Source organism: Babylonia areolata, chromosome 1 (genome assembly GCF_041734735.1).
Source record: "Babylonia areolata isolate BAREFJ2019XMU chromosome 1, ASM4173473v1, whole genome shotgun sequence".
NCBI classification, from domain to species: domain Eukaryota; kingdom Metazoa; phylum Mollusca; class Gastropoda; order Neogastropoda; family Buccinidae; genus Babylonia; species Babylonia areolata.
In genome coordinates this window covers 2,194,478-2,214,477 of record NC_134876.1, presented here as the reverse complement: position 1 = coordinate 2,214,477, position 20,000 = coordinate 2,194,478, and the positions used below count along the sequence as shown (strand labels likewise).

Below are 20,000 nucleotides of genomic sequence, written 5' to 3'. Positions count from 1 at the left end.
AATCTGGAAAACTGGGTTGGCCTCTCCTGGTATTTGACATGGTTGCTCTGGGTGCAGTCTCACAGAAATAAATGAATTCCAGGCTTCAGTCACATGCCAGCCAAATTTCATTTAAAATGATGCCTGACTTGTTGTACTTTCACAGATTTGAAACAATGGTGTTTTTGGTTCCAGTTATCTTCTGAAGTCTGATTTCAATCACCAAACTATGGTAATTTTGGTTACAGTTGTCTTCTGTGGTCTGATAACAATTTCCAAAACAAAAATCTTTCTAAATCTTCAGCAATTTAAGCCTCATGCCCATCTATTACAATAAAGCAACTGCGTAAGCACACACACAAGAACAGCTAAATGAAAAATACTAAATTAGCAGCTATAATATAAACAACATATACTTGGAAATAAAACAACAACAACAAACAGCGACATGACATCCATATAAGAATGTGAAAAAGAGTACAATGGCTTTGTCCTAATCAGTTCCTCTTCTCTCATTCCTTCTCCCGTCCTTTCATGTTCCCTGCACCATTATCTTCCAGTCAATCATAACACAGGATGGAAACAGCTGGGAGCAGACTTACTCACCCTTGCCACATTTTCAAAGTGTTCGTGGCTTTTCTGCAGTGCTTTGGCTCTCTGCAGAGTCTTTCCGATAAATGTGTTCTTTTTCAGGAACACGTCCCCGTGGTTGTTCAGCCAGTCAATCACCTGGTGACAAGCACATCAGTTCTGTACAAAACAGGTCATCAGGGCTACGTAGTGTTCCTGTACATCATCCTGCCCCTTAAAAATAATCATATACCCAGTGCTCTTGTGGAATGATTCAAAAGCAAATTAAATAATACCAGCACCTTTTTATCAACCAATCTGAGTATGATGCCTCGTACAACAAACACTACAGCCAGTATATTAAATGCATTAAAAAAAAACAACAACCACATTTTCAAAATCGAGCCTGTTTCCAGATCGACTCTAATACTTGCAAAATGCATCAAACTTCAGTTTCTGAACATTCCAGATCTGACTGGATTTGTTCTGATCAGCAGCTGGTAAGATCCATCACGCATGTCAACCACACTTCTTGCACCTCTTTCCAAACAGCTATTGATTCGTTCTCACTACGTTTATCTGTGTCTCATATATATATCAAAAACGTACATTGTGACTGCATATGTGGCATTTGTGGTTATGAGAAGCAGAGTGTCTCTCACCTGTTTAACGTCCTGCTGGAAAAGTCGGAGCCCCAGACGCTGGTGAAGTTTGACTTTCTTGGCATGCCACACATGCTCCAGGTGCCTCTGGTTGGCCAGCACCTTCACAAATCACAGTTAACGATAATGAAGTCCTCAGTGCCTTACATGAAACCACACATTTACAATAGTGCATTATAGCATACTTCTACACATGAAAAAAACAACACACACACACACACACAAACACACACATATATATATATATATCTATTCACAAAGACAATACTGCAAATTGCAGGTATGAACACACATACACACACACACACACACACACACAAGTACACACACAAACATGCACACACACACATGACAAAAATACCCTACACATGCACACAGGTGCACACACACCCACACACACACACAAATGGTGTCCCAACCTCATGCACAACATCAAGGACGTGTCCAGCAGCCTCAGAGTAGTCTGCCTTGGCAGTGATGGAGTTGGCGCTGCTAGAGCTGACCGGGGTCTGCAGGGTGTCCAGCAGGGCTTTCCCATCCCCACACACCTGTTGCGTCATCACAGGTAACGGTCGTCATATCGTCAACAGGTAAATGGGTCGTCACAGGTAACATTCATCACATCGTCACAGGTCATGTTCATCACAGGTCATGTTCATCACAGCGCCACAGGTAATGGTTGTCACAGGTAATGGTCATCACATCGTCACAGGTAATGGTCGTCACATCGTCGCAGGTAATGGTTGTCACAGGTAATGTTCATCACACCGTCACAGGAAATGGTCGTCATAGTGTCACAGGTAATGGTCATCACATCACAGGTAATGGTCATCACATCTTCAACAAGTAATGGGCGTCACAGGTAATAATCATTGCATCATCACAAGTCATGTTTGTCACATCATCAAAGGTAATGTTTGTCATATCACAGGTGTTTGTCACATCATTGCAGGTAATGTTCATTAAACTGTTTGTCACACTGCCACAGGTAATGTTTGTCACATCATCACATGTAATGTTTGTCACATCATCACAGGCAATGTACAGTCAAACTGTCAAAGGTAATGTCAGTCACATCATCACATATAATGTTTGTCCAATCATCACAGGTAATGTATAGTCAAACTGTCAAAGGTAATGTTAGTCACAGCATCACAGGTAATGTTCGTCACAGGTATTCTTTGTCAAAATGTTTGTTGGTCACAAGAAATCTTCATCACACTGTCACAGGTAATGTTCCACACAAGTAATGTTCATCACATCATCATAGGTAATGTTCATCACACCATCAAAGGTAATGTTTGCCACATCATCGCAAGTAATGTTTGTCACACAGAGATGTCAACCCCTGTCAAGTGTTTGTAGGAACAATCAGAAAATTTGGCAGTAACATTTTGAATTGATAGGAACACTCGCACTCCAAGCCACATCAGCAGACACACATTTTATCGTCCAGGCCCTGACGCTGTTTGAACACGATACAACTTGATTTAGCCACGTTCTCTCTTGTTCAGGCAAGCGATTAAGCTGATTGGTCCACTCAATGCTGTTTCACTGCTAACACACACGCAGTTAACTTCGCGTCATCACATGAGACCACGGTTAGTAGTGACTGCTCTGGCCTCATGATCGATGGGTCTAGAGCATCTGGGTGTAACCATGCTAACTGCTACGTAGTTGAAAATGAACTCGTCGGAACAATTTGGATGTTGGCCTAACATCGGAATAAACTGTATCAAGCATAACAAAATAAGGCAAAATCATAACAGTTGGCATCTCTGGTCACATCATCACAGCTTATATCTGTCACATTATCACAAGTAATGCCTGTCACACAGTCACAAGTAATGTTCGTCACATTCTCACAGGTCATCACATTGTCACAGCAATGCTTGTCACATCACTACACACACACACACACACCACTGCATCCTCCCTGCCTCTGTGTGTGTGTGTGTGTGTGTGTGTGTGTGTGTGTGTGTGTTATTACATTACCTCAGCATACATCTGGCTGATGTTCTCAATGAGGTCCTGGTGATTCTGCAAGCCTTCCTCCAGGTCCCCGATACAGGTGGGGATCTTGGTGTTCTCACAGGCTGACTGCCACACGATCACCTGGTCAAGGTACTGCAATCAAACCACAAACAGTGTGAGCCTTTTCCTTCAACTGTGATCAGACCCAAAAACAGCACAAGCATTTGATTTTAAGTTCTGTACAGTTCCCCAAGATGGCAAAGTTGCAGTTTATTGGCTGTAAACATGACTGGATTTGAAATGAAACTCTGTAACACCTCAAAAACGTGTTGTCAAGTCATTTTTTGTGCTGATTATTTGTTCTCTTTGTTCACTAGTCAAACAGATCAGCCTAAAGCCTTTGCTTTTGTTTACTGGTTTATGACGTTTGACTTCTTTGTAAATGTGCTGTTTGTTTTTGATTCAGCTCTTTCTGTCCTTTTCTTTTAGGTATCAATTTACTTGATTTTCACTGTAGTATTTGTGCAATATTTGGTCAAATTGTTCATTAGATGACAAGTTGAATGTACATCATTTAAACAAAATTTGATTAAATGATGAACAGGTTGACAAGTTCGCTATTTTTTGTGTGTGTGTGGCTGCTTGTTTGCTTTTAAGGAGATCAATGAGTAAGATATTAGCTTTCATCCACAGAAAATCTGGAGTGCATTACCAATGATATATGTTCATTTGCATTCAGCCTCTTCATAACCTTTATGACAACACAACCAGTAGACAACAAACTTCCTACCACCTCACCAACTCCAACACACATATCCATGCATATCAACCATATCCATGCACATAACCCCCCACCACACACACACACACACACACCCAACACTCACACCAATACTCGCACACCACCCTATCAGCCCCCCAACACACACACACACACACACACACACACACACACACACGCAAACCCACCCCTCCACACACACACACCCACCACACACATCCTTCCCCCCTCACCCCCAACACACACACACCCACACACAAAAACCAACCCCTCCAAACACAACCCACCCCCACCAACTCACACACCCACCACACCCATCCTTCCCCCCTCTTCCCCACAACACACACCCCCACACACCAACCCCAATACACACAACACCCCCCACTACACACATCCTTCCCCCCTCTTCCCCACAACACACACCCCCACACACCAACCCCAATACACACAACACCCCCCACTACACACATCCTTCCCCCCTCTTCCCCACAACACACACCCCCACACACCAACCCCAATACACACAACACCTCCCACTACACACATCCTTCCCCCCTCTTCCCCACAACACACACCCCCACACACCAACCCCAATACACACAACACCTCCCACTACACACATCCTTCCCCCCTCTTCCCCACAACACACACCCCCACACACCAACCCCAATACACACAACACCCCCACTACACACATCCTTCCCCCCTCTTCCCCACAACACACACCCCCACACACCAACCCCAATACACACAACACCCCCCACTACACACATCCTTCCCCCCTCTTCCCCACAACACACACCCCCACACACCAACCCCAATACACACAACACCCCCCACTACACACATCCTTCCCCCCTCTTCCCCACAACACACACCCCCACACACCAACCCCAATACACACAACACCCCCCACCACACACATCCTTCCCCCCCTCTTCCCCACAACACACACCCCCACACACCAACCCCAATACACACAACACCCCCCACTACACACATCCTTCCCCCCTCTTCCCCACAACACACACCCCCACACACCAACCCCAATACACACAACACCCCCCACCACACAATCCTTCCCCCCTCTTACCCACAACACACACCCCCACACACCAACCCCAATACACACAACACCCCCCACTACACACATCCTTCCCCCCTCTTCCCCACAACACACACCCCCACACACCAACCCCAATACACACAACACCCCCCACTACACACATCCTTCCCCCCTCTTCCCCACAACACACACCCCCACACACCAACCCCAATACACACAACACCCCCCACTACACACATCCTTCCCCCCTCTTCCCCACAACACACACCCCCACACACCAACCCCAATACACACAACACCCCCCACTACACACATCCTTCCCCCCTCTTCCCCACAACACACACCCCCACACACCAACCCCAATACACACAACGCCCCCCACTACACACATCCTTCCCCCCTCTTACCCACAACACACACCCCCACACACCAACCCCAATACACACAACACCCCCCACTACACACATCCTCCCCACCCCACGCCCCACACAAACAACCCACACACAACACACACTACAGGCAAAAACACTAAACTGACCATCTCGGTCTTTTTGTGGCAGAAGATGGACATCATCAGCACACACACAACACACACTAAACAGCAAAACGCTCAAACAGCACAAAACACTGAACTGACCATCTCAGCCTTTTTGTGGAAGAAGACAGACATCCTCAGCACACACACAACACACACAGCACACACTAAATGGCACAAAACGCTGAACTGACCATCTCAGCCTTTTTGTGGAAGAAGACGGACATTCTAAGCACGGTGTTGCAGTTCTCCAGCACAGCTGCCAGGCTATTCCACACACACACACAAACCCACCCCTCCACACACACACACACAAACCCACCCCTCCACACACACACACATCCCGCACGCCCACCCACCACACACAGCCCTCCCCCCTCTCCCCGTATACACAAACATAGTGATACACCCACACACACACACAAAACAACCCCTCCACACACACACACACACAAACCCACCCCTCCACACACACACACAAACCCACCCCTCCACACACACACACATCCCACACGCCCACCCACCACACACAGCCCTCCCCCCTCTCCCCGTATACACAAACATAGTGATACACCCACACACACACACACACACAAAACAACCCCTCCACACGCACACGCACACACCCACCACACACATCCTTTCTTCCCATCCCCCATAAACACTCCGACACACATACACAACACACTGACACTGAACCGACCATCTCGGCCATTTTGTAGAAGAGAGACATTGTCAGTAAACACACAACACACACTAAAGAGCAAAACACTAAACCGACCAGCTCAGCCTGTTTGTGGAAGAAGACAGACATCCTCAGCACACACACAACACACTAAACGGCACAAAACACTAAACCGACCAGCTCAGCCTGTTTGTGGAAGAAGACAGACATCCTCAGCACACACACAACACAAACTAAATGGCACAAAACACTAAACCGACCAGCTCAGCCTGTTTGTGGAAGAAGACTGACATCCTCAGCACACACACAACACAAACTAAATGGCACAAAACACTAAACCGACCAGCTCAGCCTGTTTGTGGAAGAAGACAGACATCGTCAGCACACACACAACACACTAAACGGCACAAAACACTCAACCGACCATCTCGGCCTTTTAGTGGAAGAAGACAGACATCCTCAGCACACACACAACACACACTAAACAGCAAAACACTAAACCGACCATCTCAGCCTGTTTGTGGAAGAAGACAGACATCGTCAGCACACACACAACACACTAAACGGCACAAAACACTAAACCGACCATCTCGGCCTGTTTATGGAAGAAGACAGACATCGTCAGCACACACACAACACACACTGAACGGCACAAAACCCTGAACTGACCATCTCGGCCTTTTTGTGGAAGAAGACAGACATCGTCAGCACACACACAACACACACTGAACGGCACAAAACGCTCAACCGACCATCTCGGCCTTTTTGTGGAAGAAGATAGACATCGTCAGCACACACACAACACACACTGAACGGCACAAAACGCTCAACCGACCATCTCGGCCTTTTTGTGGAAGAAGATAGACATCCTCAGCACACACACAACAAACACTGAAAGGCACAAAACGCTGAACTGACCATCTCGGCCTTTTTGTGGAAGAAGACAGACATCCTCAGCACTGTGCTGCGGTCTTCCAGCGCGGCCGCCAAGCTCTTCCACTCCCGCTCCAGGCGGCCGGCCTCCACGCGGATCATGTTGGAGGCGTAGTGGCCAGAGTCGCACATCCGCTGGGCCATGGCCAGGATGCGGCTCACATTCACGTACACATTCTGGGAGGCACACAGACAGAGTGCTTTTAGTGTGTGTTTGTTTTTGGTGTTTTTTTTATTGTATAGAAAAATGTATACATATATATTAAGATGTATAAATACAATAAGACGAAGAAGGATAATGATAATGATAATAATAATAATACTTTTAATCATGATGATAATAAATATATATAAAAACATAATGATACTACCATAGCTACTGCTTCTACTGCTAATAATAACTATACTACAAATGATAACAGTAAATACAACAAAATAACTGAGAGACACAAAACAGTTCTGAAAAACTAAAATATACTTAAAACTGGGAGGCTTGGCAAACAACCCCCCCACACCAAACCATCCACACACACCAAAGCATATTTTCCTACCCACCCACATATTCCCACCCAGTCCTAACCACCCGCACACACTCATGCAACCCTCTTGAAAACACACACGCATGCCCTTTTGCGCATGCATCCCATCCACATCCCAACCCTAACACCCCACACACAAACTCCCTCACAGACACAACCATACATCCACACACACAGACACACACACACACACACACACATCCATCCACCCAACCCCTCCCCCATCCCCCGCCACACACACATACAAACACCTACACACACACACATCCATCTCCTCCCACATCCCCTCCCCCACACACACATACAAACACCTACGTACACACACACACACACATACACATACACACACCTACACACACACATCCACCCAACCATCCCTCCCCCCCCCACACACATACAAACACCTACACACACACACACACACACACACCCATCCACCCAGCGCCCCCCCCCCCACCCACCCCAACACACACACACACACATACAAACACCTACACACACACACACACATACACATCCTCAGACACTGACACACACACATACATACACACACACACACATACACACACACACACACACACACTGACCTCAGCACTGGTGGCAAACTGACAGTGCTCAGACTCCAGGGCCACAGCCATCTGGTGACAGGTGCCAATCTCCGTGTAGTTCACCAGGAACAGGTCACGGTTGTGGCTGATCCACTCAAACATCTGCACACACACACACACACACACACACACACATACATGCACGCACACACGCACACACACACGCACACATACACACACACACACATGCACACACACACAGTCACAAAAAACACACTATGTGAAAAGATGTAAAACCAAACAACACACAAAAGGGTCACAAAACAGCCATGAAACTTTGTGCTGCAAAGAAGGGTGCAACAGCAGAAGGGTTAAAGGTTAAAAGCATTAGACTTTCAAACTGGGGCACCTGTGTTTGAATCCCGCTCACCACACCTGGTGAGTTCAGGGTGGAGATTGTTCCGATCAACAGGTGTTGCAGACGTGCTAGTAGCCTCCTCAACCCCCTTTGTGTGCATATGCACACAGAAGATCAAATGTGCACATTAATCATAAAGATCTCGTGATCAATGCCAGTGGTTTACGGAAACTAAGAACATACCCAGCAATGCACACCCCTGAAAATGGAGTATGGTTGCCTGTGTGACGGGGTGAAAACAGTCCTGCATGTAATCACCCACAAGTACATACGAGCAAATGTGGGAGCTACAGCCTATCAATGCAAAAGAAGTAGGAAGAGGTATGTATGAGAAAACACAATAAATCTGGACATGGACTATGCAGAACCAAGGCAGGCTTTCAATTTACACAAGGGACACTCCTCCCACGCTTCAGAAAGCTGATTCTGGTAGATCCTGAAAGGTTCGCTGAAAGTTTCTCTGAGTCTCCACAAAAGGATGACACAGCCATTTGCCGGCTCTTGTTGCTCACCTTCTCTACATCCTCCTCAAAGATGCGGAGCTGCAGGCACTGTTCCAGCCTCATCTTCTTCACCACCCACAGCTGGTTCAGGTGCTGCTTGGTCGACTGCAGGTTCTCCAGCAGCTGTGAGATCTGCGGCACCGCGCTCTGGAAGTCCGTGTTTCCTGAGATCTTGGTCCGCCTGCCGACGCTCCCTGTGGAATGGAAACACAATGCTGGAATGAACGATAAGTTATGCTGCTTGGAAAAATATCACCTTTTTTTTCTTTTTTTTTTAATTCTCACCAAAAAACATTTGCAAATATTCATTTTTTACACTTCTTAAAGGAATAAAAAATTGGTGCCAAGATGATCACAACACCAGAGACGCCAACCCCTGTCAAATGTTTGTTGGAACAATCAGGAAATTTGGTAGAGACAATTTGAAATTGGTAGGAACACTCACACTCCAAACCACATCAGCAGACACACATTTTATCAACAAAGCATACAAACACTCCATAGTTTAATCCACCGGGCCCAGACGCTGTTTGACTGAGATGCAACTTGATTTGGCCATATTCTCTCTTGTTCAAGTAAACAATTAAGCTGATTGGTCCACTCAATGCTGTTTCAATGTAAACATGTACATGATTAGCTGAGCATCATCATGTGAGACCAAAGTTAGCAGTGACTCCCCTGGCCTAATGATCGATAGGTCTACAGCGTCTGGGCAATGTTACGACAGAAAAGCATGTGACCATGCTATGTAGTCGAAAATGAACTTGTCGGAACAACTTTAACGTTGGCATGACGTCAGAACAAACTGCGTGACAAAATGCGGCCAAATCCTAACAGCTGGCATCTCTGCAACACCCACAGACACACAACACACACACAAACAGACCTGACTGCCCAGGGATCTCCCCGGTGATCTTGGTGAGGATGTGGTGGCCCTCCATGGACAGCTGCTCCACGGGGGCCAGCGTGACCCGGCGCTTGAGGTGGTTGTGCTCGTCCAGGACGTGGCGCGCCCCTCCCAGGTCCTCAGGCAGCTCAGGGTCGGTTAGGATCTGGCCCAGCTCATCCAGCTTGTCCAGCAGGTCCAGGGCCTTCCAGATGAACTCCTCCAGCATCTGCATGGTGCCCACCAGCAAAGTCATGGGATACCGTATATTTTTCTTCTTCTGAATATACACTGTGTGTGTGTGTGTGTGTGTGTGTGTGTGTGTGTGTGTGTGTGTGTTGTTGTGTTGTGTTGTGTTGTGTTGTGTTGTGTTGTGTTGTGTTGCGTTGCACTGCATTGCTTTGTGGTGTGTGTGTGTGTGTGTGTGTGTGTGTGTGTGTGTGCGTGTGAGTGCATGTGTGTGTATATGCAAAGCACATAAATAACAGTTTGTACTTTGCTTTATTCTCTAAAAATAGCTAAAATGATTAGCATCAGCCTGACAATGTGCAGAATCAATGTGCAAAATAATACATGCAGTGCCAGTGTTGGTGTCTTTCAGTTTCAGTTTCTCAAGGAAGTGTCACTGCGTTTGGAGGAATCCATATATGCTACACCACATCTGCTAGGCAGATGCCTGACCAGCAGATTAACCTAACATGCATAGTCAGCCTTGAGTGCATGCTTATATATTTGTGTACCTATCAGAGTAAATTTCTTTTTACATAATTTTGCCAAGAGGACAACACTCTCCTTGCCATGGGTTCTTTTTCAGTGCGCTAAGTGCGTGCTGCACACAGGACCCTCGGTTTATCATCTCATCCGAAAGACTAGACGCTCAAGTTTGATTTTCCAGTCAAACTTGGGAGAAAGGGCGAGAGTGGGATTTGAACCCACACCCTCTTGGACTCTGTATTGGCAGCTGAGTGTCTTTACCATTCTGCCACTTCCCTCCTGAGATGGCATCAACAACACCAGCACAGTGATGGGATACAGTATTTTACTAAATACACAGTGTGTGTGTGTGTGTGTGTGTGTGTGTGTGTCTGCGTGCACGCATGCGTGTGTATGTGTGTATGAGGGAAGGAAGCGGTGACTATGTTACATCAATCCATTTCACAGACTGTTGTTGGTGAACAGGTTACGTACCAGCCTGAGCTGTATCCACTGCTCGTGATCGTAGTCCAGAGACCCATCAAACTCCCAGGTCAGCTGTGTCGAGTCAATCACCTTGGGCAGGTTGTCGATTGAGATCATGTTGGTCTGAACATGCAACAAACATTTTGGTCAGTGACTGAGATCATATTAGTCTGAACACACAGCAAACATTTTGGTTGTTGACTGAGATCACACTGGTCTAAACACACTACAACCATTTTGGTTGTCGATTGAGATAATATTATTGGTCTGAAAATGTAACAAACATTTTGGTTGTCAATTGAGACAATATTATTGGTCTGAACATGCAACAAACCTTGGTTGGTGATGGAGATCATATTGGTCTGAATATACAACAAACACTTTGGTTGGCGACTGAGATCATATTGGTTTGAACATGCAACAAACACAATGACTGTTGATTGAGATCATATTGGTTTGAACATGCAACGAACACACTGGTTGTTGATTGAGATCATATTGGTTTGAACATGCAACGAACACACTGGCTCGGCTCGTTGATTGAGATCATATTGGTTTGAACATGCAACAAACACATTGGCTGTTGATTGAGACCATACTGGTCTGAACATGCAACGAACATTTTGTTTATCAATTGAGATCATGGTCTTGAACATACAACTACCACGATTTGGGCTGTAAACTGGGATCCTACTGGTCTGAACATTCAATAATCAGTTTAGCTGTGAACTGAAATCATATTGTTCTGGGCAAACAGCAAAATTTTGGGTTGTCGACTGAGATCCTATTGGTCTGAATATACAAACACGAAACTCTGCACTTTGTACTGCTATGGGAGAAGACAAGTATTTTCAAGATCAAACAATCATATTCCAAAGGCAACACTGTGCTGTATTTCTTCAAAGCCTGAAAAAAGCCAGCCTTATCATTTCCTTTCACCTCTTAGACCCATATGACTATCGTTTGTCAAAGTTATGCGCTTATACCTTTCAAGGTCCATGAAAATTGTATATTGACAGAAACAGTGTTCTTAGGTTTACCAAACTGATGTTCTTACCTTTACAGAAACAGTGTTCTTACCTTCACAGAAATGGTGTTCTTGCCTTTAAAGAAATGATGCTGTTGCCCTTATAGAAACTGTTCTTATCTTTATAGAGGCAGTGTTCTCACCATCAGAGGATAAAAATCTACAGAACACAAAATCTAACTGCTTTGCATTTTTTTTTTGTCTCAACTGCTTATATACTACATTATGTTCTTTGGTGGGTTTTTTTTTTCAACTTAATGTCATAATCCAGCAACAAACTCAGCATTTTCCTTCCTCCAAATAGTTACAGTTGACAGTTGTTAAGCTTACTTCAAAGTTGTACTTTGCACTGCCCAGACTGGTGCGCTGCTTCTCCCAGAAGCCCCCAGGCTTGATGATGTAGGCCATGTGAATGTTGCCCGGGAAGCATTCCTGAAAGAATAACAGTAATAATAATAATGATAATAATACTAATAACAATAATAATAGCAAAACAACAATACATATGGCGCAAACTCACTATATAGTGCATCATACGGAACAGTACATATATACAATAGTGCATAATGGCATACAACAGCACAAGATGGCATACAAGAAACACACACATGTATACATCTGAACTACTGAAGAGATATTTAACAGTATTGATACACAGCATGATATAAACATATCCAAAAGGCCACATTTTATCAAAGGAACTCTCTCTCTCTCTCTCTCTCACTCACACACACACACACACACACACAGAAACACACGCACATAATTATACACAAACATATACAGCAACAGACCTAGAGGAAGAGATAAACAGACAGACAATCAGGAAAACAAAAAACCAACAGAAAAGCAAATGTAACAAGAATAATAATATTTTTTAAAGAAGAAGCTAAAAACAAAACCTACTTGCAGAGCCTTCAGGACAGGTTTCACTGTCTCCCACTTGGATCCCCGCATGTCGAGAACTGCGGTGAATCCCTTTTCCCGCACTTCATCGCTGATGACGACAATACACAGGAACAACGCTTATTTCTAAGTGTTGGTGCTGCGTGTGTTGTTGTTGTCGTTTGTTGTTGTTGTTTTTTTTTGTTTCGTTTTTTTTTCCAAAACATCTTTTATTTATTCTTCTCTCATGTATGAATCAATCAACAATTCCTGCATCTTCACTCTCAATCATACACCCCTATATTTTATTTTATATTCATAATACAGCGATACCTATCAATGGACAAACAAAAACTAAAGTGTCACAGACACTTTTTGTGTTGGTGGTGGGGGAAGGAGGGGTTGAGGGGGTGTGTGGGGGGCTAGGGGGGTCGGGGGGGGCGGGGGGGGGGAAGGTGGTGGAACAGGGAACTGGCAACCCTTAACATCAAATCCATCTCAAACACTGATTCAAAAATATGTACACCCAACAACAGGAATGATACACACACACACACACAAAAACACAAACCCAATTAAGTATTTCATTCCATAGCAAAGAAGAACATGTGGGAAAGGGTGGTGGTTGAGGGGGGCGGTGGGGGAGGAGAGAAAAGGTAAATGGGAGAAAATGCTGTCCTTCCCTACCTAGGTACACTGGCAAGATATGTCAGAAGGCGCCGCAGATCATCATATTTGAGTCGCTCAGGGTGAGTGTGGGATGGGAAGGTCAGAATGGGCCCACCACGTTTGTCTCGTCCACCTGCATTAAAAAAAACAAAACAAAGTCAATGTATGCAGATATATATTTGTGTGTGTGTGTGTGTGTGTGTGTGTGTGTGTGTGTGTGTGTGTATTATATATTATAGATTAACATATACATAATTCGATAGGAAAAACAACTAAAACTACACGCAGGAAAAAAATACAAAAAAATGGGTGGCGCTGTAGTGTAGCGATGCGCTCTCCCTGGGGAGAGCAGCCCGAATTTCACACAGAGAAATCTGTTGTGATAAAAAGAAATACAAATACAAATACAAAACTGTGTGTGTACCAGTGACATGTTGCGTGTGTATACAGGTGCTTGTGTGTATTTATCCACACACACATATAAGCAGACATACACACAGACAACAGACACAGAAACACAAACAGAAACATACACACTGACAGACACATACACACAGACACAGAGACAGACACACACACACACACACACAGACCACATGCATAAAACTGTTAGATACACAGACACAAAATAAGCAAACAAAAGGACGTGTTCGAGACAAAGAGACAGACAGACAAACATAGAGACTGGAGCATCAACTATGTTAGTAAACAAACCAACCAAAAACTGAACACACAATCATGCACACACACACACACACAAACACACATGCAAGCACACATGCCCGCACACACATGCATGCAGATGCACACACACACACACACATGAGCGCTCACCCACGCATACATGTATACATTCATGCACAATTCTCGCTATCACATGAAACAAACAATATCAATACTTTCATTTCAATTCAGTTCATTTCAGCACATCTTGAGCTTCTTTAAAAAGAACTCTCCTATGACACCACACACAAAAATAAATAACAACACGGCATATTTAACTTAGAGTGAAAATGAAAAATGCATACATTATACACAAGGCCATAATGTCAGAGCAATGATCTACACACAGTAATACATCTAATACATATGTGTGTATGAATTTTACAGAAAATTGCCACTGTGAAGAAAAACAGAAAAGAGAAAAAAAAAAAAAAACAGTTCAAGCATTCCCTAGTAATTTTCTCCCCATTTTCCTGTCCCTCTCTTTCCTTTATGCCCCTTTCTCCACCATCACATCCTCTACCACACCCCTACATCCCAGCCAACACACACAGCTCCACCAAAGCCTATCCTCACCCACACAGCTCCACCAAAGCCTATCCTCACCCACACACACACACGGCTCCACCAAAGCCTATCCTCACCCACACACACACGGCTCCACCAAAGCCTATCCTCACCCACACAGCTCCACCTAAGCCTATCCTCACCCACACACACACGGCTCCACCAAAGCCTATCCTCACCCACACACACACAGCTCCACCAAAGCCTATCCTCACCCACACACACACAGCTCCACCAAAGCCTATCCTCACCCACACACACACGGCTCCACCAAAGCCTATCCTCACCCACACACACACAGCTCCACCAAAGCCTATCCTCACCCACACACACACAGCTCCACCAAAGCCTATCCTCACCCCCACACACACAGCTCCACCAAAGCCTATTCTCACCCACACACACACACCTCCACCAAAGCCTATCCTCACCCACACACACACGGCTCCACCAAAGCCTATCCTCACCCACACACACACACGGCTCCACCAAAGCCTATCCTCACACACACACACACGGCTCCACCAAAGCCTATCCTCACACACACACACACGGCTCCACCAAAGCCTATCCTCACCCCCACACACACGGCTCCACCAAAGCCTATCCTCACCCACACACACACACGGCTCCACCAAAGCCTATCCTCACCCCCACACACACAGAGCTCCACCAAAGCTTATCCTCACCCACACACACACACGGCTCCACCAAAGCCTATCCTCGCACACACACACACGGCTCCACCAAAGCCTATCCTCACACACACACACACGGCTCCACCAAAGCCTATCCTCACCCACACACACACAGCTCCACCAAAGTGGAGTGCTGGCTTAAATGTAATGCCTCCACCAAGAAAGAAAGTGAGAGAATCTGAGTGCACTGGTTCGAATCCCACACTCGCCAGAATTTTTGCCCTCTCCTCTAGATCTTAAGCGGTGGTCTGGACGTCAGTCATTCGGATAAGATGATAAAACAAGGTCTTGTGTGCAGCATGCACTTTGCACATGTAAAAGAATCCACAGCAACAAAAGGAATGTCCATGGCAAAATTCTGCAGAAAAGCCTACCTTTGATAGGAAAACAAATACATTTCCAGGCAGACAAAAAAACTGAAAATGGAGTGTGTGTGTGTGTGTGTGTGTGTGTGTGTGTGTGTGTGTGTGTGTGTGTGTGTGTGTGTGTGTGTGTGTGTGTGTGCAAGGGGGTGGGGGGGGGGGGTTACAACAAAATTACTTCAGACACAAAGATACTCCAGTACTGTTGACAGCACAGGGCTCTCAGTTTGATCTGTTCTTTTAAAGAGGCAGCAATTTTCTACATCAGTCATACAGGGTTATCTAACCTAATAACCAGAACTCTGTGAGGTGAACTTCTCAGTAACCATGCACCTGCACATGTGAGCATGCAAATGTGCACACCCCGCCCCCTGCTATCCCCGCCCCCAACCCGCACCACCACACACACACTCATCAGACTGAAATGTTTTAGCCTGCAAGTGCAAACAAACACACACACACACACACACACACACACAAACACACATGCAAACACATACACACACATAAACATAAACACACACACACACACACACACACACACTCACACATTTCTTTTTTAATGTTCAACCTGCTTACAGTTACACACACACACACACACACACACACACACACACACACACACACCAGCAAAACATCTGCTTGAACATTTTGTTTTCAACATAACAGAACTGTTTCAAAGCAAGACACGCACTTACGCAAAACACTTGCTTTGACAGACCCTGATTCACAATGATTGTGTGTGCAGACACCCCAAGTTTATGGTCACATCAGCTTACTGTGCAGACTGTTATTTTTGTCAAGGGTTTTTAATTCTCAACTTGACAAAGACAAGCCTCTTATGATTTGCTTTTAAACCCACGCCCCACCACCCCTACCCTGCCCCACTAACCTCCGTTTCCCACTCCCCCTCCTCTCCCTCACATTTCTCTCTTCCTCCTGTTCTGACTCTGCCCAAGTGAAACATTTTGCTGAGCAACTGGATGTGGCAGACTTTCAGCAATAAAGACGTAGATCCTCTCTACATGGGAAAAAAAATTAACCAAAAAACAACAACAACAAAACAACAACAACAAACAGCATTTACACGGGTTCTGTGATTCTGTTTCATTCCTTTTTGTGACAGGCGCAACAGCAGCTGAATGGTTAAAGCTCTATATGCAGGAAGTCCAAATCAAGAATAGCAACTGAAAATCAGACCTGTAAGCCTGTAAGCTAAGAATGCAGGAAGTCCAAATCAAGAATAGCAACTGAAAATCAGACCTGTAAGCCTGTAAGCTAAGAATGCAGGAAGTCCAAATCAAGAATAGCAACTGAAAATCAGACCTGTAAGCCTGTAAGCTAAGAATGCAGGAAGTCCAAATCAAGAATAGCAACTGAAAATCAGACCTGTAAGCCTGTAAGCTAAGAATGCAGGAAGTCCAAATCAAGAATAGCAACTGAAAATCAGACCTGTAAGCCTGTAAGCTAAGAATGCAGGAAGTCCAAATCAAGAATGGCAACTGAAAACCAGACCTGTAAGCCTGTAAGCTAAGAATGCAGGAAGTCCAAATCAAGAATGGCAACTGAAAACCAGACCTGTAAGCTAATAATGCAGGAAGTCCAAATCAAGAATGGCAACTGAAACCCGGACCTGTAAGCTAATAATGCAGGAAGTCCAAATCAAGAATGGCAACTAAAACCCGGACCTGTAAGCTAATAATGCATGAAGTCCAAATCAAGAATGGCAACTGAAACCTGGACCTGTAAGCTAAGAATTCAGGAAGTACAAATCAAGAATGGCAACTGAAACCTGGACCTGTAAGAATCTCTGTCTCTCAGCCCTTCACTGACAGGCGTGCTCATCAGCGGCAGCCAAGGGGTTAAATGCGATGGAAGAGTTACTACTCACCTGAAAGATAGGCCACCCTCTCCCTCAGCACCGGCACAATGTCAGCTGCCTTCAGACCATCATTGCGTCTGCCACCTGCCACAAAATGGTCCATGATAATAACAATAATACCATTATTAACAATAATGATGCTAAATATGCATTTAAACTTCTATTACCCTAAAACTTGCATAGAACCAGTTCAAGGTGTTTTCACACCTTACTTTCACACACATGCACGACTCTAAAACAAAGAAATGAAAGACAAAACTTAATGAATAAATGCAGGCAGTAGACTTGTGAAACTATGGATGGAAAAAGGCAGGTATGGGTGAGAGCTATTTTGTTAAGAGATAGGTTTTGAGGCCATACTTGGCAGATTTTTCTATGAAAGAGGGACATCATCCAAAGGTCCAGAGATGGAGAAAGAGCGGTGAATGATAAAATCTAAGCATATCACTTTTCATTACTTTAATGATAATCATCAACATCATCATCATCATCATCATTATCATCATCATCATAGTCATCATTATTATGTAATAATCATCACAATAATTATTAATGTATTACTTATAATCATCATAATAATAGAAGTTTGTTTATTAGAAAACCTTGGAATAACACAATAATGCTGAAACTACTCAAAGCACAAAACCTCACATTGTCACAAGTACCAAAAACCAAGTAATCAGACAAGATGCTTTTCCAGACTCACATTTTCTTCTAAGAGAGAAAGAAAGGGGGAAAGGGACAAGAAAGAAAACTACAGCAAGGGAAAGACTGAAACAGAAAATGAATAAATAAATGAAGGAATGAAGGAAGAAAAAGAGGAAATCATAGAAGTGCTGGTAAAAATCAAACGCAAAAACAGAATTCAAACCCCAGATAAAACAACAACAGAACAAACAAAAGATAAACAGAGAACAGACATTGAGAGAAAGAGACAGAGAGAGAGAGAGTGACAGTGAACGAGAGAAAGATAAATAATTCTGAGCTCTGGATTAAATAATTATCTTTTCTGAAAAGGGTGAAAAATTAAAGTTAAAAAACAAAAACCTAAATGACATGAAGCAAAAACAACTTGCAGGAGTGTATGTGTGTGTGTGTGTGTGTGTGTGTGTGTGTGTGTGTGTGCGCGCAAGCATACTTGTGCAGGCTTGTATGCAAGTGTGCACGTGTGTGTGCTTGTGTGTGCGCATGCACACATAATATCATGAATTCTTACTTGTAGCAAATTAAATCAGTCCTTTGATAATTGATTTGCATCACGGGATGTCAGACTCAGAGTAATTAAAAAATGTTCCTATAGGATTTAAATTTCTTTCTTTCTTTCTTCATTCAAACACACACACACATATATATATACATGTATCAAAGAATCAACTTAATGATGTTTATCTTTTCAAAATGAAGAAGAAAAGAAAAATAAAAGAATGAAAACATGTGCTCCATGGACTTGTAGGCAACCAAGGTAATGAAAAAAAATGAAAAAAAATTATCCTAGATTCCTCTGCCTGATCTTGCATTATCAGCAAGTCTACATCTGTGTCTACATCTGTGTGTGTGTGAGTGTGTGTGTGTGTGTGTGCATGCACATGCGCAAGTGTGTGTGTGTGTGTCTGTGTGAGGTGTGTGTGTGTGTGTGTGTTTGTGTCTATCACTCTATGGCTGTGTGTATGTCTACATGGAAGACAGACTCTTTGTGACAGGTGCAAGAGCCAAGTGGTTAAAGCCATTGCACTTTCAATCTGTGGGTCCTGGGTTCATATCCCAGTCACTGCACCTGCTGAGTTAAGCAAGCATTTTTTTTTCTTCTGATCTCCAAGGTCAATGCATGCAGACCTGTTAGTGCCTGAACCCCCTATCCCCTCCTCCCTCATGAGTCATGTGTTATATGCGTACAAAAGATCAAATGAAATGTGTACTTTAAAGACCCCA

At 44.4% G+C, this 20,000-nt stretch overlaps 1 protein-coding gene across 1 annotated transcript in view; it reads right to left on the bottom strand.

Moving 5' to 3' along the window:
• The window catches only part of LOC143296366 (triple functional domain protein-like), a 33,583-nt gene that overhangs the window by 9,208 nt on the left and 4,375 nt on the right, over positions 1-20,000 (bottom strand). Inside the window, exons 2-14 of the mRNA XM_076608279.1 lie at positions 18,081-18,155; positions 13,858-13,972; positions 13,192-13,282; positions 12,616-12,717; positions 11,268-11,381; positions 10,080-10,308; positions 9,203-9,387; positions 8,312-8,434; positions 7,171-7,362; positions 3,207-3,338; positions 1,631-1,759; positions 1,212-1,313; positions 586-708 (exon numbers count right to left, since the gene is read on the bottom strand). Of these exons, the coding sequence (XP_076464394.1) occupies positions 586-708; positions 1,212-1,313; positions 1,631-1,759; positions 3,207-3,338; positions 7,171-7,362; positions 8,312-8,434; positions 9,203-9,387; positions 10,080-10,308; positions 11,268-11,381; positions 12,616-12,717; positions 13,192-13,282; positions 13,858-13,972; positions 18,081-18,155 (1,712 nt within the window). The remainder of the gene's footprint in view (positions 1-585; positions 709-1,211; positions 1,314-1,630; positions 1,760-3,206; positions 3,339-7,170; positions 7,363-8,311; positions 8,435-9,202; positions 9,388-10,079; positions 10,309-11,267; positions 11,382-12,615; positions 12,718-13,191; positions 13,283-13,857; positions 13,973-18,080; positions 18,156-20,000) is intronic.